Source organism: Schistocerca cancellata, chromosome 2 (assembly GCF_023864275.1).
Source record: "Schistocerca cancellata isolate TAMUIC-IGC-003103 chromosome 2, iqSchCanc2.1, whole genome shotgun sequence".
Taxonomy (NCBI): domain Eukaryota; kingdom Metazoa; phylum Arthropoda; class Insecta; order Orthoptera; family Acrididae; genus Schistocerca; species Schistocerca cancellata.
The window spans coordinates 42,627,066-42,646,314 of record NC_064627.1 but is presented as its reverse complement, the minus strand read 5'-3'; the positions used below and the strand labels follow the sequence as shown (position 1 = coordinate 42,646,314).

The following is a 19,249-nucleotide window of genomic DNA, read 5'->3' as shown; positions in this document are numbered from 1 at the left end:
TTAAGTGATTTGAGTTGTTTCACAACACCTAAGATATCTACATTTATGTCACTCGTACTAACAGCTATTTGGGTTTCGAATTCTGGAATATTTACTTCATCTTCTTTTGTGAAGGAATTACAGAAAACTATTTAGTAACTCTGCTGTAGTGGCACCATCATCGGTAACATTTCCATTGCTATCGTGCAGTGACGGCATTGCCTGTTTTTTTGCCACTGGTGTACTTTACATATCACCAGAATCTCTTTGGGTTTTCTACCATATTTTGGGACAATATTTCATTGCAGAAACTATTAAAAGCATCTCACATTGACGTCCACACTAAATTTCGAGATTCTGTGAAACTTAGCTAGTCTTGGGGATTTTGTGTTCTTCTGAATTTGGCATGCTTTTTTCGTTGCCTCTGCACCTTCCTCTAGCACCCAAACTGCAGCATCATCCAGCATCTTTTCCCTGAGATTGAACACGGTGTGTCTTCTTGGCATGTTTTCTTGCGTTCGGGCTTCGAGTCGATCGTATTTTGCCATTTCACGAACCTTGGCTTGCTGTTCAGTCCAATCAGCTAGCGCCCAAGTGGCACTATCTATGTGAGTCCTGGCATGGTGTTGCTACAACCTGCTGTGCATGTCTGGCGTGCTAGTTGCCTAGACCCAGATACCTTTCACCGCCTTGAACAAGCCGCTTTTTCTATACGCGTCTCGTCTTTTTCTTCGCCCCCGTCCTTATCTGTACGAGACACGCTTACCCCAATTGGAGTGTCTGGCCACTTGTTCTCGCCTTACCCGTTCCAATCAATCTACCGCGCTCGTCGTCATGCTTAATTTATAGACTGCAGGCGGGATGTAAGCTGCCCGAGCCGCTGTAGATGGATATGCGGTAAAAGAAACCCAGGAAAAAATTTTGGAAAGGCAATTAAAGTTCAGGGAGAGGAAATAAGTTTTGACGGTTTGTCAATGACGCTGTAATTCTGTAAGAGCCAACATAGCACTTGCAATATCAGTTGAAAGGATTTGATAGTGTCTTGAAGAAAAAAGGTAATACAATGCAACACAGGATGAAACAAATATCGGCCGTCTTCTGCAACAGTGTTCTGACATGTTTTGTGTACCATGGAGGATCAGTCCCGTCTCTTATTAAATCAGGCGGTATGAATCTATCTATTACTGTCGATACTGTGTCTTTGAATTTGAGCCATATCTGGTCTACACTTACATAATTAGCTTCGAAGGAATGGAGACTCTCTCTTAGGAAGGCATCAAGCAAATTTTTACCTGCTGTTTTAAATAGATACATTTTGCATTTATTTTTAGTGGTTTTGGTTGATATGATTTTGAGCCTCGCTACAATGACCTTATGTTCACTAATCCCTGAATCCATCATGATGCTCTCTATTAGATCAGGATTATTTGTGGCTAAGAGGTCAAGTGTATTTTTGCAACCATTTACAATTTGTGTGGGCTCATGAACTAATTGTTCCAAGTAATTCTCAGAGAAAGCATTTAGTGTAATTTCAGAAGATGTTTTCTGTCTACCTCTGGCTTTGAACATGTATTTTCACCAACAAATTGAGGGTAGATTGAAGTCTCCACCAATTATAACTGCATGAGTGGGGTACTTATTTGTAATGAGATTCAAGTTTCCTTTGAAGGGTTCAGCTATTATATCATCTGTGTCGGGGGGTCGACAGAAGGAGCCAATTATTATTTTGCTACGGCTGTTGAGTATAATCTCTACCCAAAGTAATTCACAGGAACTATCTATTTCAACTTCACTACAAGATATACTACTACCAACAGACACGAACACACCACCACCTGCTATATTTAATCTATCCTTTCTGAACACGGTTTGCGCATCTGTAAAAATTTCGGCAGAATTTATATCTGGCTGTAGCCAGCTTTTTGTTCCTATAATGATCAGCGTCAGTGCTTTCTTTCAGCACTTGAAGTTCTGGTACTTTTCCAACACAGCAATAGCAATTTACAACTACAATACAGACTGTTGCTTGGTCGATTCTCGTCATTTCTTTGCCCTGTACCCTTTGAGACTGGAGCCCTTTTTTATCTTTTCCAAGACTGTCTAATCTAAAAAACCACCCAGTCCACACCACACAGCCCCTGCTACACGTGTAGCCACCTCCTGTGTGTAGTGGACACCTGAACTATTTAGCGGAACCTGAAACCCCACCACCCTATGGCACAAGTTGAGAAATCTGCAGCCTACATTGTTACAGTACTACCTGAGCCTCTGATTCAGACCCTCCACTTGGCTCTGTACCAAAGGTCCGCAATCAGTCCTGTCGACGAAGCTGCAGATGGTGAGCTCTGCCTTCATCTCGCTAGCAAGACTGGCAGTCTTGACCAACTCAGATAGCCACCTGAAACCAGAGAGAATCTCTTACGATCCATGGTGACACACATCATTAGTGCCAACATGAGCCACCACCTGCAGTTGGCTGCACCCTGTACCCTTCATGGCATCTGGAAGGACCCTTTCCACATCTTGGATGACTTCCCTGGTATGCACATGGAGTGCATATTGGCTTTCTTCCCATCCTTAGCTGTCATATCCCTAGGGGGCTCCATCACCCGCCTAACGTTGGAGTGCCCAATGAGATGCAGTCCCACCCTCTGTGCTTGTCTCTCCGTGAGACCCTTTCCATATTTGGAGGGAGTTGCTCTTTGCTATAGATGTGTCTACCATGGGTGATTTAGCTGTATGGAATGGTCTTCTCTGTGTGGAATGGGTGGCATCTGCCGAAGTGGAGGTATTGTTTTTGGTTTATAGGTTCAATGTGAATGGAGGCACTGATGTACACATCCTCTAGGAGAAGGTATATGTTGAGGAAGAGTGCTTGTTGGACCCATATGAAGTGAATGAAGGAGAAGGTGTCAAGATTCTAGAGGAGGGTGTCATCAGTGAATCTGAACCAGGTGAGTCATTTGGGATTCTGGGTGGTAGGAAAGATTCCTCTAAACAGCTCATGAATGGGTCAGCACAGTATAATGCCATGCTGGTGTCCGTTGCAGTACCACAGATTTGATTTTAAGTGATGCCTTCAAAGGACAGTTAATTGTGCAAAAGCTATACTTGGTCATGGTGACAAAGAAGGAGGTTATAGGTTTGGAGTCAGTAGGACAATGGAAAAGTAGTATTTAACAGCAGCAAGCCTATTGGCTTTGAGGATGTTAGTTTAGTGGGAGGTGGCATCAACAGTGATGAGCATGGTGTTGTACAGTAGTATCCATTATTGTGTGCAGTAAAGGGCATCAGGTAAAATCCAGATTGACAGTGGGGCAAACAAAAGGTAAGGGGCTGGAATTTACTGACTACTAACAACTTCTACTGACTCAGAAGTAGGGACTGGTGTGCACCAAGAAAAGTATGCCAAATAGTACTCCTTAGGAGTTCACAATATTTGTGTTCATCATGCCTCCTGTTACATCAAAATTACCATAAAAATTAAGACCTTAGGTTTGATAAATGATGTATTGACTGTTGATGGCAGGATTGCTCTGCAGTGAACAAACAGTAAGTGGATCATGTGCCCTCTGAAGTTTAACTTCAGGAACATATACGTTGATGGCAAAATCAGCTGAGAAGACTCTTCAAAGATAGTTTTGATTTCTTGCAGTGTTGGAATACACAAATTATTCAACTGTAGCTCATTTTGTGAATGGCATTGTTAAAGAACTGTGGCCTCAGGGAATTTAAGAAGAAAAACTTCTTATTTTGTACTCCAGTTCTGTGGAAAACATGCTAATGGTGGCAACTGCCCTGTGTGTATTCTGCAGTAGCTGCATTTAAACAATGGAAACATCAAAAATGTAGGAAAAGATAGATTACTACTAATCATAAAGACAAATGCTAAGTTGCACAATTAAAAGACACTAACACAGAAACTTTCAGCCACTGCCTTCAATAGGAATAGAGAAACAGACCATTCATTCACATAAGCAAGCATACTTCTTGCATACATGACCACCAACCTTGGTAGTTGCACACTTTTCTGACAGTCCTCAACAACAACTGATCTTAATCGGGACATTACTGGAGAAATGAACAACACCACACCTGCAGAATTACAACATGTTGCTTCTAGCATCCTCACATGAAGTTTGCAATGCCCAGATGCCCATGGCCACCACTTCCAACATATCTTATAAACAGTTAACTACACATTTTTAATGTTACTATTATCTGTTATTTTTAAACCAGTTCATTGTAACTTGAACCTAGGTACGGCACATTCCACTTCTATGTGGGACAAATCTGATGGATTACCCTGATTAGGAAGACATCATATGCAGAAGAGTATGCAGGTATATTGAAAACAAATACATGTTGGTGTTCTGTACTATTGCCTCTGGGCAGGCAATTTCACCATATGTAATATGTAAAGTGGAGCATTCATGGTCTATGTTAATTAAAGATGGCTTTCAAAATAGTATGGCATGTAGATGTGTAATTTATTAATCAAAACTTTATCCCAATCATGTTTGTTTTATAAAAGTAGTGGCATGGACCACAGTTACTTCAAGAAAGGGTTACCATTTCCCAGTGCCAAAAACGAAACATTACTCACAATGCAGAATACAGATACACAGTAACATTAAACACTTTGTCTCTGATACTAGGTACTTAACTGATGGAAAAAAGTATTGCCACATCAAGAAGGAGTTGTATGATATAAACAACAGTTAGCAAGCATGCTTCTACATCTGAAAGGTGATGTCTGTTCAGATTTTGTTCTGCCATGTAAGAGTGGTGCTAGTAGCGTTACTATGAGGGTGCAAATCGTGTTTGCATTAAATACATGCAGTAAAAATTATGAGTGTCAGTTATCTTTGAGATGAGCTAATGTTGGTCAAGAACGTTTTAAGGCAACAAAGATGCAATCTTCAACAGCTCATTGAGTTTGAACAAGGTCTTATGATAGGTCAATGAGAAGCTGGATGTTCCTTCTGTGATATTAAGCATTATCAAGAATGTAGCTACTGTACTTGACTGCTTGCAGTGGCGCTCATGAGAATGTATGGCCAGAACAAGACTGGACTCTGGATGTCCACGTGGCACTACCAAGAGGGAAGATCATTGTGCTCAGCGTATGGCTCTGGCACATTATACTGTATTTTCAGCAGCAATTTGAGCAACAGCTGGAACCACAGTGACAGAATGAACTGTTACAAATCATTTACTTCAAGGACAACTCTGAGCCAGATGCCCTGTACCATGCATTCCACAGACCTCAAACCACTGCCATTTGCGACTTTAGTGGTGTGAAGCATGAGTTCATTGGAGAACAGGGTGGAGGTCTGTTGTGTTCTCTGAGGAAAGCTGGTTTTGCCTCAGTGTGAGATGGCCATGCATTTGTTAGAAGGAGGCCAGTTGGTCTGCAACCGACCTGTCTGGATACTGGACACACTGGACCTACAATTGGAGTTATCATCTGGAGTGTGATTTTGTATGACAGTAGGAGCAATCTTGTGGTTATCCCATGCACCCTGGTTGCAAAATTGAGTGTCTGTCTGGTGATTCAACCTGTTGTTCTGCTGTTCCTGAACAGCACTCCAGCAGATATTTTCCAACAGGATAACAGTCACCTGTATACTACTGCTATAACCCAACGTGCTCTACAGAGTGTCAACATGTCGCCTTGATGTGCTCAATCACCAGATCTGTATCCAATTGAGCACATATGGGACATCATCAGATGACAACCCCAGTACCATCCACAAGCATTATTAACCATCCCTGTATTGACTGACCAAGAGTAACATGCATAGAACTCCATCCCACAAAACTGACATCCGGCTCCTTTACAGCACAATGCAGGCACATTTGCACCAATGCAGGCACATTTGCACGCTTTCATTGAACATTCTGGTGGTTACATCAGTTGTTACTGTATCAGCATTTCACATTTGCATTGGCTTATCTTGTGCTTAATTTAACTTGTGATCTTGCAATGTTAATCACTTAAATTGTTATCTAGAGAAATTTATTCCTGAAATTTCATTACTCTACAATAATTATTTTCTGGTGTTGTGATTTTTTTCCCATCAGTGTGTTAGTGGTTATTAGTACTTTCTATTCCAAATCATTCTTTTTTTTTTAAAAAAAAAAAAAAAACTTCACAAAGTTAAAGTGTTTGAAAACTGGGCAAAAACAGTTCTTTGTTATAGTATCTTTATTTATTTACTGTATTAATGCATCCTCAACAGGTAACTTAAAGGTCTAACTACTCTTTCAGGACTATATGCTACTATTGGATTTTCTCATAAGATCCGATATGTAAAAGTGCTTATTGATGACCTAGAGTCTATGAGAGCATTCCCTATTAGAAGCTGTGTTGAATGTGCTTTTAGCTGTAATGGTCATTTGTTTGCTGCTGTCAATGGAAATATAATACAAATATATTCTTGCATAACATTTCAGAATGTTTATACTCTGAAAGGACATAATGGGAAGGTAAAAACTTTTTCATTTCTTTATCAAGGTTATATTAAAAAAAATAATGATCAAAAGGGTCTGTAGCTTTTTATTCCTTTTAGATTCGCTCACTTGCTTGGATTGAGTCAGATGACAAACTTGTTTCTTGTGGAACTGAAGGTGCTGTTTATGAATGGTATATTCCTTCAACCCGGAGAGTAGGTGAAACAATAATAAAGAGCTGTGTTTTCTCTGGGATAACAGTCTTTTCATATGGAGGTTCTCTGTTTGCTGTTGGAAGTGATGGAAAACTGAGAGAAATAAGTGATTCTGAGGTAAAAAAGGTCATTGTTATCTAAGCTGATTTTCTTTTAAACAGAATCAATTTCTGGATATGATACTAGTATTATTATTACTATAATTTTATTTTTACAGGTCATAAATGAAGTGGACATTTGTGAACAACTTGATTGCATTACTATCACACATGATAACTCAGTTTTATTCATAAGTACTTCATCTGGCACTATTTTCTCCTATCCATTGCCACTAACTGAGACACCTCATCCCAGGAAACAGGCAATTCACAACCACTCAATTACACGTGTGAGTACCATTTTAATATTATATAGTTGTTTCTACTATGACAATCAATCTCATACTTTCAAGAAGAAGTTTATTGGTGATGTAAATTGTCTGCAAGACTCTGCCTCTGTACTCACAACTTCTGTTGACAATATCTTTGACAACACTATACTCCCTGCTATCAGCCAAACCCTTCAGTTTTCACAATGATCCTTTCAGTTCCACCTTAAAATTCAGTCTATAATAATTAAGTAGAGCAACTGCCAATTCTACCTTCAATCTAACAACACAGTTGTCGTCTTTAGCTTATTTATGCTCTAAAATATCTGATCTGGCTTTCAACGGTGAACTACTCTGAAAAATACTATTTTTACTTTTCCCAACAGAACTCATCTATAAGCTGAAACTACTAAAAGAGTGAAGAACAGCATAACTTGTTTCACAATCATTCAAACCTACAAAAGCCCCGTCCATTCAATCTTCAGTTTTTGCAGATGTCACTTAGATTTCTACTTCTCCCAAATTCTATTTCAGCTTACAAGTTCATGAAAGCAATGCTCCTTATCTTACCTTTCTCATACAAGTCCTTTGCCAGCCATTTAAGTTCACACACCACTTCAAATTCTGACAATATCTCCTGAAATTCTGCGCATGCCAGTACCACAAATGGGGGAAGCAAAGCTTCATGTGTGCTGCTCATTTGTCACTGTTCTGGGTCCACTGTCATATCTCTACATGTGTATATTTCATTCTCTTTATATGCCCACTTATCACACCCTATCCCAAGTTAGTTCAACTGACTGCTCCTGCACAGTGGAGAATTTCTGTCAAAATTTGTTCCCTCCATAAATTATGATTCCATTACCATCACACACAAATTCCACTTTTAAAAACCTTACCCAAATTACACTTGCATTATAACCTTTAACATCCCCATTCGAACTCATATAGAATCTAAAGTTAATAATTTGACACCAGCATAACACGCTGGTGCTTTTTTATGGTTTATGATGTAATGATGTATAACACAGCACCACATGCTAATGACAGACAGTAACATAAAATTATTAACTTTCATTATACACTGTTACTCATCTTTAACTGAAGAATGATTGTGTCATAATGTGGCAGACCAAGAGTCACTGTATTACTGTGGCTGATTCTTTATACACTAAACAGCCTGTTCCACATTCTGTTTCAGTACACAAATATTCAAACTCATGTACTTACTTTTTCATTTATGTTAATTACCTGTAAAATATATAAAGGTTCATGTTATCAGACATGTAAACATTACTGTTTTTACAGCAGGACTGCACACAAGGGGTCCAACCCCAACATATGTCAGGGGCCAGGGTTTTTGGGGAGGTGGGAGGGGGGGGGGGGGGGTGGGCCTGTGGAAAAAAAAAATCTCTCTGTGTATTCTTGTTCTTTATTCATTTATGATTTTTTTGAAGACTGAAATTTGTGCTGAACTGTCTGTGTTGCACTATCATACAAGCACATTCAGTCAATCAATAAATCTCCACATCCAGCCTTTGAACATTGTCAGTGACAAATAATCATAACTTTTCTAGAGATTAAATATACATTTAAATGTGGACTGAATTATTTTCTAAAAGCCATCTGGTGACAACACTGATAATGGGCCTACAGGAACTCAGAGACTCTAGTGTTATGACTTTGCTGTTTCAAATTTAAGTGCTGTGCTCTTATTTACATTTATTCAGTTAGCAGCAGTGTGCAAGCTGTTTTTGTGAAAGTGAGCCTTCTTTGCTTGTGCAGCTACAACAGGTATCATGGTCTACCAGGTGGTTGTCTTTATATTGTTTTTAATGTGAGATAGGTTACAAAATTTTAAAAATAATTTAGTACAACTTCTGCCATTTTTCTTTAAAGCTCTCCTTATTCGTGTAAACATATTTTAGTAGGTATTTTCATTGTTTATTTCTAGGATAATGTTGTGTTATGAACATAGCATAGCATAGAAGTGATCAGAAAAACATAAACACAATGAAAAGTTCATGTAAGAGACACAGAAAAAAACGGTAGGTAGCTACTTGTTGCCAAAAGATAATCCAGTGTCAAATGTAAGTCACCATTCAATATTAACAAAAGCAGAAACTTGTTCTGAGTGATCACCTAAACTAACTGCATCTGATGTAGGCAGGCATTTTTCCACCCAATGAAGGAGAGTTAAGTGAGCAACAATCTTAGTCTGCACCCCATGACCATGACTGGAATCCAGTTAATAATAGTGATAGAGACAAGACTGTTGAAAAGGGCATTTCAAATACTTCCCTTAAAACTGATCCACAACAGTTTGTAGACAAAGTTGGAAATTTACAAGCCTCACTTGTATTCCAAATGCTCTAACAACAAACTTGAAGTGAAAATAGATTTTAAACTATACTTCATTCTTCCTGATCATGAGAACAGTTTGTTGCATAAAAATAATTATTTAGCAAGGAGATGTTATGAACAAAGCCTAATGCATTCCACATTTCAGATACTATTTCTTAAAGAAAGAGATTTTTTTATGTGAGCTCTTAAAAAGAATTTAAGATGTTAATATCTTTTTAACCCCATGAAATGTGACTTTGAGAAGAAGTAGCCACATACAAGAGGCAGATAATGGTAAATTCTTGTGGTTAATGAGTTATTGACTAAGTATAACTTATTTTAGGAGAATATACAATTTATGTTAAAAGCCATCAAGAGAAATAAGAGAAGATAGCACACTATTTATCATCAAGAGCACAGAATGAGCTATTATCTTTGTGTGAGGATATTAAACAAAATCTTAGAAGAAAGGTAGGAAGCTTTATTTTCATTTATTTGTGATGGTACTCACGATATGTCTAAGACTCAACAGAATATTCTGATGCAGAGGCATCCAGAAACATTTTCACCATGTTTGGGGATAATGCCATTGGACACAGCATGGCAATAAATGGATTTCTTATTTTAAGTAGGATCGTTTCAACTTCAGCTACTCTCTGTATTCAGGAAGACCTTGCGGGGTTTGATGAACATTCTTTAAATGCATTAGCCCACAATGATCCATTTCAGTGTACTCAAGTACTCACAGATGTGATAAGCTGTGATTATTCCACCATCATGAAACATTTACATGTAATGAGGAAGGTTCAAAAATCGGTTGTATGGATATTGCATGCTCTAAGCCAAAATAAAAAATCAGCTGATAGCCTTATGTGCAGCTCTGCTTGCTCATCATCAGTTGTCTCATGAACACTGACCATTCCTATCCTGTAACATTAATGGTAATGACAAGTGGTGTCTTTATGCTAACATAAAGAGAAGAAAGAAATGATTGAGCCTAAACAAAGCAGCAACTCCCCACAGAAAGTCCTCATATATTGAAAAAAGATAATGTTTCACATCTGGTAAAACAGCAGTGGTGTGGTGTACAAGACTTGATTCCCAGAGGTATAACCATTGCTGCTGACATTTGTTGTCAACAGCTGCGATGTCTTGCAGATGTAGCTCGAGAACAACAATGAAAAACACTGCATGAAGTGATGCTAGTCCACCATAACACCTGCCTGGAAACACTATATGAGAGTTGTACTGGAAAGTCATTCTGCACTCACCTCATTCACCTGACCTTGCACCCTTGGATTTTCAGGTTTTCCACACTCTGTTGAATTGTTTGAAGGAAATCATTTTGTCCATTCACATAATACTAGAAAAAAAGAAAATTTTATGCTCTCCACTCACCACCTCAGACTGTATGCCTGGGGACCTCAAAACATGAGAATGAAAATTTGTAATAAATTAAAAGGGAACAATTTGATGCAGATGAATTTACGTCAATTTAAAAGAAAGCTATATGAGGTACTGCGTGGTGGTCTAGCGGTTCTAGATGCTCAGTCTGGAGCCGCACGACTGCTACGGTCGCAGGTTCGAATCCTGCCTCGGGCATGGATGTGTGTGATGTCCTTAGGTTAGTTAGGTTTAAGTAGTTCTAAGTTCTAGGGGACTGATGACCATAGATGTTAAGTCCCGTAGTGCTCAGAGCCATTTGAACCATTTTGAGGTAGTGACACTGAAGTGTTATTACTCATTGGATGATTCCATGCAGGACAAGCTGGGAATTTGAGCTGGATTTAATGTGTTACATAGATATTCCTTGTAGTGTTATTATTTATTGTAGTGCTATTATTTATTAATGTAAAAATCATTGTAACTGCATTATAAATCTCTCCTGTATGCAAACCAAGTGGACTGCAAATGTACTTCATGAGATGAATAAAACACAATTCACGATTCAATTCACAAGCTTCAAGGAACTTCTTTTGTGAACAAAAATGGATTCCAGTTATTGCCCAGCAAATTTTTCACCTCCACACCATGTTTCTACAGTTGTGGAATCGAAAAGTTACCCCAGCATTGAGAGACTGTTGTGAATAGTGAAGGAGAGTATATTATTGATGACTAATTCTCTGTTATGTGTATCTGTTGTGTTTATTAAATTTATGGGAAAACTTTATGAACTTATGCATCAACCCTATATTGAGAACATGGGATGGTAATGACAGTTACTTCAGTACTGGTACTTCTTATAATTACAAAATTCAAACACCATTAGCTTCAGGATATCTTTACATTTCTAAATAATTAGTTATTCAGCCTTCCTATTTATAATTAACAGTATTGTTAAAATAACTTTTACATTTAATAACAGATTTGGGAACTTTGATGCAATAATACTTGTTCCATAAATCATAAATACAATATTTCATAATGATGTGGAACTGTCAGTTTAACATAAGGTTTCTTTACATAGTTGGCTATCTGTCAGACTTTTAATGCTGCTTGGTAAGTGACTAAAAACTTTTGCAGCAGCTTAATTCACCCCTTTCTATGTCAAAATCATTCTTTCTTCTACTGTTGTAGCTACACATTTTGCTATTATTTTTTAGTTGGAATAGGTTATTTATAACAAATTTCATAAGCGAATAAATGTATTGTGAAGCTATTGTGATATCCCTAGATACTTAAATAAATGTCTGCAAAGTGATCTTGGGTGGACTCCACCTATTATTCTGATTACTTACTTTTGTGCAATGAGTACTTTTTTCCTTAGTAATGAATTACCTCAAGATATGATTCCATAAGAAAGCAGTGAAAGAAAATTGTCATAGTAAGCTAATTTATGGTTATTGCCAAAATTTACAATAACCCTAATAGCATAAGTAACTGAACTCAACTGTTTCAGCAGATTATCAATGTGTCAATGTGTTTCTTCCAATACAATTTCTCATCAGTGAACACACCCAAAAACTTGCAATATTTTGCCTTAGCTACAGACTCTACATTTATTAATGGTGTTGTGCCATTTACCATACAGAACTGTATATAACATATTTTATCAAAATTTAATGACAGTCCATTTGCAGAGAACCATGTAATAATTTTCTAAAATACATTATTTACAATTTCCTCAGCTAATTCTTGATTTTTTGGATGTGATTACTAGTACTATCAACAAAAATAACTATATGAAGATAGTAACTGTTCCGAAAGAACAGATACCAATGATGACAATTCATCTTCTCTAGAAAGAAATGATAATTAATCGAAACCCTCAGCTGCCAACAGGTTTTGTCGATATACCTCGATGGGTACAGTTGAAAATGTGTGCCTAGACCGGGACTGGAACCCAGGATCTCCTGTTCACAAGGCAGACTCTCTATCCATCTGAGCCATCGAGGGCACAGAGAATAGCGCGACTGCAGGGACTTATCCCTTGCATGCTTCCCATGAGAACCACATTTCCAACTGTCCACAACCTACATTTGTAAAGTTCCAAAAGGAAAAAGAACTAGTTTTGCATCTTCATGAGTACAGACTTGCAAGTAATTAATATATATTAATATTAATAAGGGATCTAAGACTGAACCCTGTTGGACACTGTTCCTGATACCTCCGCAGTTAGGGGACTCTTCTGATTTCAGCAGACCATCTGCACTGTTAATTTCAACATTCTGCATCCTTACAGTTACATATGAACTACACCATTTGTGTACTGCCCCACTCATACCACAATATTTCAGCTTATCTTGAAGGATTTCATGATTCACACAATCAAAAGCTTTGAGAGATCACAAGAAACCCCAGTGGGTGATGTTCAATTATTCAGATAAACACTTAATATTTGATCAGTAAAGGGGTATACAGCATTTTCTGCTGGGAAGTCTTTTGGAAAACCAAACTGACGATTTGTTACAGCTTCATTTTTACAAATCTATTTCTACATCTATATTTATACTCTGTAAAACACTGTGAGGTGCATGACAGAGAGTACGTCCCATTGTACCAGTAATTTGGGTTTCTTCCTGTTCCATTCGTGTATGGAGCATGCGAAGAAATACGTTGATGTCAGCGATACTACATGGTAATTTTGTGGATCACTTCTACTACCGTCCTTGTAGATGTGAGTGGCCTGAGGCTTTTTGCAAGAACTAGGCATGGCTTTTTGTTTGAGGGGTCTATGATAGATTGTAGCTGGAAGAGGAGCTAACTCAGCTGAAAATTCAGTGTAGAATCTGACAGGGATTCCATTGGTGCCTGGAGCTTTGTTCAACTTTAACAATTTCAGCTGTCAACCAACACCACTGACACACTAATTTCATTCATTTTTTCAGTGGTATGAGGATTCAATTGGGGTAATTCTTCTGGGCTTTGTTTTGTAAAGGAGCATTTGAAAATGGAGTCAATGAAAGGTAATGCAGAAGAAGTGACTCGAATCGTGAAATATGTGGGAACTTTAAATCGACACATGATCTTTTATATTTGGTCACATACAAGGAAAAATTCTGAAGTTGGCTTCTATATATAAATAAATGTATGTATTGCAAGGATTTTTGGCTTAGCTGATCTGTGCACACTTCTACACTGGCATCCCAATGAAGAACACTGCAGCATAAGTTTATCTCTATAAAAACCTCAAAAATGTGTAGCACCAAAAAAGAATGTCTTCTGCCTGTTTTAGGTAACAATGCGGATTTTATTTATTTATTTTTTTTTTCATGTTCCATAGATCCATATGGGAACATATCCCTGGATGTAGAACGAGTCAAAGTTTTTTACAGATTATTGTTTTGTGCACAGATACATTGATCTTATCATTAGGTTAAAGAAACTGTGAAGTTTAGCATATACCCTTACATATTAGTTAAGATACAGGACATCTGAAGGAATATACAATCATACATAAATTTGGGTATTGTTCTTAAGTTATACAGGCATCATATACAGACATACATAAATTTGGGTATTGTATCTAGTTACACTGTACTTACAGAGTATGATTAAACAATTGTAGTGGTCACACAGTAAGGTTTAAGCACAAACAAAAGATTCTATGCATTTTTGCTAAGAAATTCATCAATACTGTAACAAGATTCATCTAAAAGGAACTGCTTCAGATTTTCCTTAAACTTTGGCATGTTTCCAACCAGTTCTTTAATGTGCAGTGTGAGGGCAATAAAAATCTTGGTGCCACTGTATAAAACCCCCTTCTGGACCATGCTTTTCATTTTTAGCTCATAATGGATATCCAGTTTCCTTCGGGTGTTATAACTGTGGTAAGAGCTACTGATTTTGAATAAGTTGCTATTTTTTGAAACAAAGCACATCAGGGAAAAAATATATTTGGCAGGTGTTGTAAGGAGTTGTAGAGCTCTAAACAGATCCCTGCACGAGTGCCTAGTACACTCCTGGAAATTGAAATAAGAACACCGTGCATTAATTGTCCCAGGAAGGGGAAACTTTATTGACACATTCCTGAGGTCAGATACATCACATGATCACACTGACAGAACCACAGGCACATAGACACAGGCAACAGAGCATGCACAATGTCGGCACTAGTACAGTGTATATCCACATTTCGCAGCAATGCAGGCTGCTATTCTCCCATGGAGACGATCGTAGAGATGCTGGATGTAGTCCTGTGGAACGGCTTGCCATGCCATTTCCACCTGGCGCCTCAGTTGGACCAGCGTTCGTGCTGGACGTGCAGACTGCGTGAGACGACGCTTCATCCAGTCCCAAACATGCTCAATGGGGGACAGATCCGGAAATCTTGCTGGCCAGGGTAGTTGACTTACACCTTCTAGAGCACGTTGGGTGGCACGGGATACATGCGGACGTGCATTGTCCTGTTGGAACAGCAAGTTCCCTTGCCAGTCTAGGAATGGTAGAACGATGGGTTCGATGACGGTTTGGATGTACTGTGCACTATTCAGTGTCCCCTCGATGATCACCAGTGGTGTACGGCCAGTGTAGGAGATCGCTCCCCACACCATGATGCCGGGTGTTGGCCCTGTGTGCCTCGGTCGTATGCAGTCCTGATTGTGGTGCTCACCTGCATGGCGCCAAACATGCATACCACCATCATTGGCACCAAGGCAGAAGCGACTCTCATCGCTGAAGACGACATGTCTCCATTCGTCCCTCCATTCACGCCTGTCGTGACACCACTGGAGGCGGGCTGCACGATGTTGGGGCGTGAGCGGAAGACGGCCTAACAGTGTGCGGGACCATAGCCCAGCTTCATGGAAACGGTTGCGAATGGTCCTCGCCGATACCCCAGGAGCAACAGTGTCCCTAATTTGCTGGGAAGTGGCGGTGCGGTCCCCTACGGCACTGCGTAGGATCCTACGGTCTTGGCGTGCATCCGTGCGTCGCTGCGGTCCGGTCCCAGGTCGACGGGCACGTGCACCTTCCGCCAACCACTGGCGACAACATCGATGTACTGTGGAGATCTCACACCCCACGTGTTGAGCAATTCGGCGGTACGTCCACCCGGCCTCCCGCATGCCCACTATACGCCCTCGCTTGAAGTCCGTCAACTGCACATACGGTTCACGTCCACGCAGTTGCGGCATGCTACCAGTGTTAAAGACTGCGATGGAGCACCGTATGCCATGGCAAACTGGCTGACACTGACAGCGGCACTGCACAAATGCTGCGCAGCTAGCGCCATTCGACGGCCAACACCGCGGTTCCTGGTGTGTCCGCTGTGCCGTGCGTGTGATCATTGCTTGTACAGCCCTCTCGCAGTGTCTGGAGCAAGTATGGTGGGTCTGACACACCGGTGTCAATGTGTTCTTTTTTCTATTTTCAGGAGTGTATGTACTCCACACATAATTCTTATTGCTCGCTTCTGTGCATTGAACACTTTTTTTGCTATTGGTTGATTTCCCCAAAATATTATACCATCGGCCATAAGTTGGTGAAAATAGCCAAAATATGCAGTTTTTATTGTAATCATTTCCCTAGTGTCTGAAATTATTCTTAAGGCAAACGTTACTGAGCTTAGCTTTTTGCACAGATCTTGAATATGGTGGTGCCACTTCATTTTGCTATCTATATGCAGACCCAAGAATTTGGAGGACTCAACCTTCAAAATCTTGTGCTCACTCATTTTAGGTTCATTTCATTAGTAACATTTGTGTTAGAAGAGAAATGAATATAATTTGTCTTTTTTAGGTTGACTGTAAGGCCATTGGTTTCAAACCAGTTTGTCATATCCGCAAAAGCTTTATTTGCAGCCTCATTTGACACATTCCCTGAGAGATTATTAACTGATAAAGTGGTGTTGTCAACAAACATAAGTATTTTCCCGTATTCTGTACATAGTGCTAAGTCATTTATAAATATTAGAAAGAGCAGTGGGCCTAATACTGAGCCTTGAGGTACTCCTGCAGTAATGGAGCCCCATTCTGAAGATACCCGGCCACCATGCAGTCCTTCCATGATTACTTCTACTTTCTACCACACAGATAGGATTCAAACCACGTGCCTACGGTTCCACCCATCCCTAGGGTCTTGGCTTTACTCAAGAGAATATAGTGACTTAAACTGTCAAAAGCTTTTGACAGGTCACAAAATATTCCAGCCATCATCATATTATTCTTTATGGCTTCCATAACATTGTCAAGAAAGGCATGTATTGCATCCACAGCTGATACCCCTTTCCTAAAGCCCAACTGGCTACTGCTGAGGATGTTATATTTACTAAGATGCTCAGCCAATCTGCTATGCTTCAATTTCTCTAGTACCTTGGAGAAAACTGAGAGTAATGAAATTGGTCAATAGTTTGTAGCCTCAGTCTTTTCTCCCTTTTTGTAAATTGGGTCACATAAGCCCATATTTTAGCCTGTCGGGAAAAACACCTTCTTCTAACGATGTATTACTAATATGGCAGAGGACTGTACTTATTTCTTTACAACAGTATTTCAGTAACTTCCTGGAAATGTTGTCAACTCCAGCAGAATTTTTACATTTTAAAGAAATAATTATTTTTTCTAATTCTATCATTGTAGTTTTTTGAAGATGTATCTCATCTATTTGTTAGTTAAGGTGTTTTGCAAGTATTCTGTAGCTTTCTTAACAGAACTGTGGCATACCATTTGGTTGGTGACTGTTAGGAAATGATTGTTAAAGATATTAGCCACCATTTTGGGAGCATCCACTGAAAGGCTCCCAGTTCTTAAGCTAATCACTTCTTTGGCAGATAGGCTTTTCCCCGTCTCACTTTTAACATATTTCCATATGGTTTTCATTTTGTTATTTGATTTGTCAATTTCCTTTTCTAGATACATACTTTTCTGAATCACCTTCCTTAATATCTTATAGTACACTTTATATTGCCCCATCACTGCAGTATTGTTAGACTGTCTGGCTGAGGCACACAATTCTCTTTTTGTTTTACAAGAAATTTTGGTGCCCTGGGTAATCCATGGCTTAAATGCAGGGTTACATTGATTTTCTCTGACTCTTTTATTTGGAAACACCTCCTCAAAAAGATTTGATGTTAAATTAATAAATACATTAAATTTTGTGTTGACATCTGCTGAGTTGAATACTTCAGACCAGTCAACTAACTGTAGCTTCTGCCTGTATGTCTCCATTGTTTCTTCATTTATTGGTCTCACATTTTTCCAGATAGCTTTTGGTTTTCTGTTAAGATTTAAATGGGGGATTGTCAGAAGTATAGCATCATGGTCTGACAGCCCATTTAGGACTTGACTGACTGTCAAGATACTGTGCCTAGACTTATCAACAAACACATTATCAATTAGAGTACTGGAGTGGTCAGTTAACTAGTGGGAAATTCAACTAGTTGCTTTAGATTGTAACAGCTCATTAGTTGCTCCCCTTCATTCTGTCGTAACTTTCATTCCGGAAATTTACATTAAAGTTGGCTAGTATTATGACTGAAATGTGTTTTCTGTAAATTTTGATAACATTGCTTCAATCTGTTTGAGAAAGATTCCAAGATTACCTGCAGGTGCTCTGTAAATTGATAATATGACTACTGATACACTATTTGTTGCCAGTTCTATACCACACACTTCAAAGTGTTGCTCAATACAAAATTTGCTTACATCAAGAGTTCTAAATACTACATTATTTCTAACATAAATCACTGTTCCACCCATCTCCATGTTGGATCTGCAATATTGAGATGCTAAACTGAATCTGTCTAAGGACAACATCAGTGAAGCATAGTATATCTGGTTGCTTTTCTCTTTCAATATCATTTCCGATGAAGCTACTCATCAATGCATTACTTTTTCAAGAATTTTGGATAAAACTTTCAGAAGTGAGATTGGGTAGTAGTTGTCACCATCAGATCTATCCCCCTTTTCATGCAGTGGCTTAACAAAGGCATATCAGTTTATCCAGAAACAGTGGCGGCACTAGGTGAAATCTGAACGATGGTGACTAATCAGCTTTTCGAGGCCTCTTTCACTTTACAGTCAGAAAGGAAATGTTAAATTAAATGAGCTGAATTATACATGAACAATAATTATGCACAAATTTTATTATTGTAATGCGCAAGGATTATTCCAATGAAAAAAATTATTTTAAACACACACACATTAGAATAAATGAAACTTCCAGTTTTTTGCCTCATTGTATTTTTTAAAAATTACATCGTAGATAATACCAGCTGCTATTTATGCTTCAATTGACAGTACTGACAATGCAGATAGTCTTTCTTGGCACATCACACTTCTTAAGTATGTCTTAATGAATTTTAGCTTTGACACAAACTTCTCTTGGCAGAAGCTGTACTGACCAAAACTTTGAGCATTATTTTCATTGTTATGTGAAGATTTGGGTATACTTCTTCCAAATTATTTTTGTGATATGAACTGAATAAGTTGTTTTGGGTCTTTGAGTCCTGTAG

General features: G+C 38.8%; 1 protein-coding gene across 1 annotated transcript in view; it reads left to right on the top strand.

Moving 5' to 3' along the window:
* LOC126150528 (cilia- and flagella-associated protein 57-like) overlaps positions 1 to 19,249 on the top strand; it is a 329,352-nt gene that overhangs the window by 115,565 nt on the left and 194,538 nt on the right. The window contains exons 6-8 of the mRNA XM_049915882.1: positions 6,254 to 6,471; positions 6,555 to 6,767; positions 6,868 to 7,038. Coding sequence (XP_049771839.1) covers positions 6,254 to 6,471; positions 6,555 to 6,767; positions 6,868 to 7,038 — 602 coding nt within the window. The remainder of the gene's footprint in view (positions 1 to 6,253; positions 6,472 to 6,554; positions 6,768 to 6,867; positions 7,039 to 19,249) is intronic.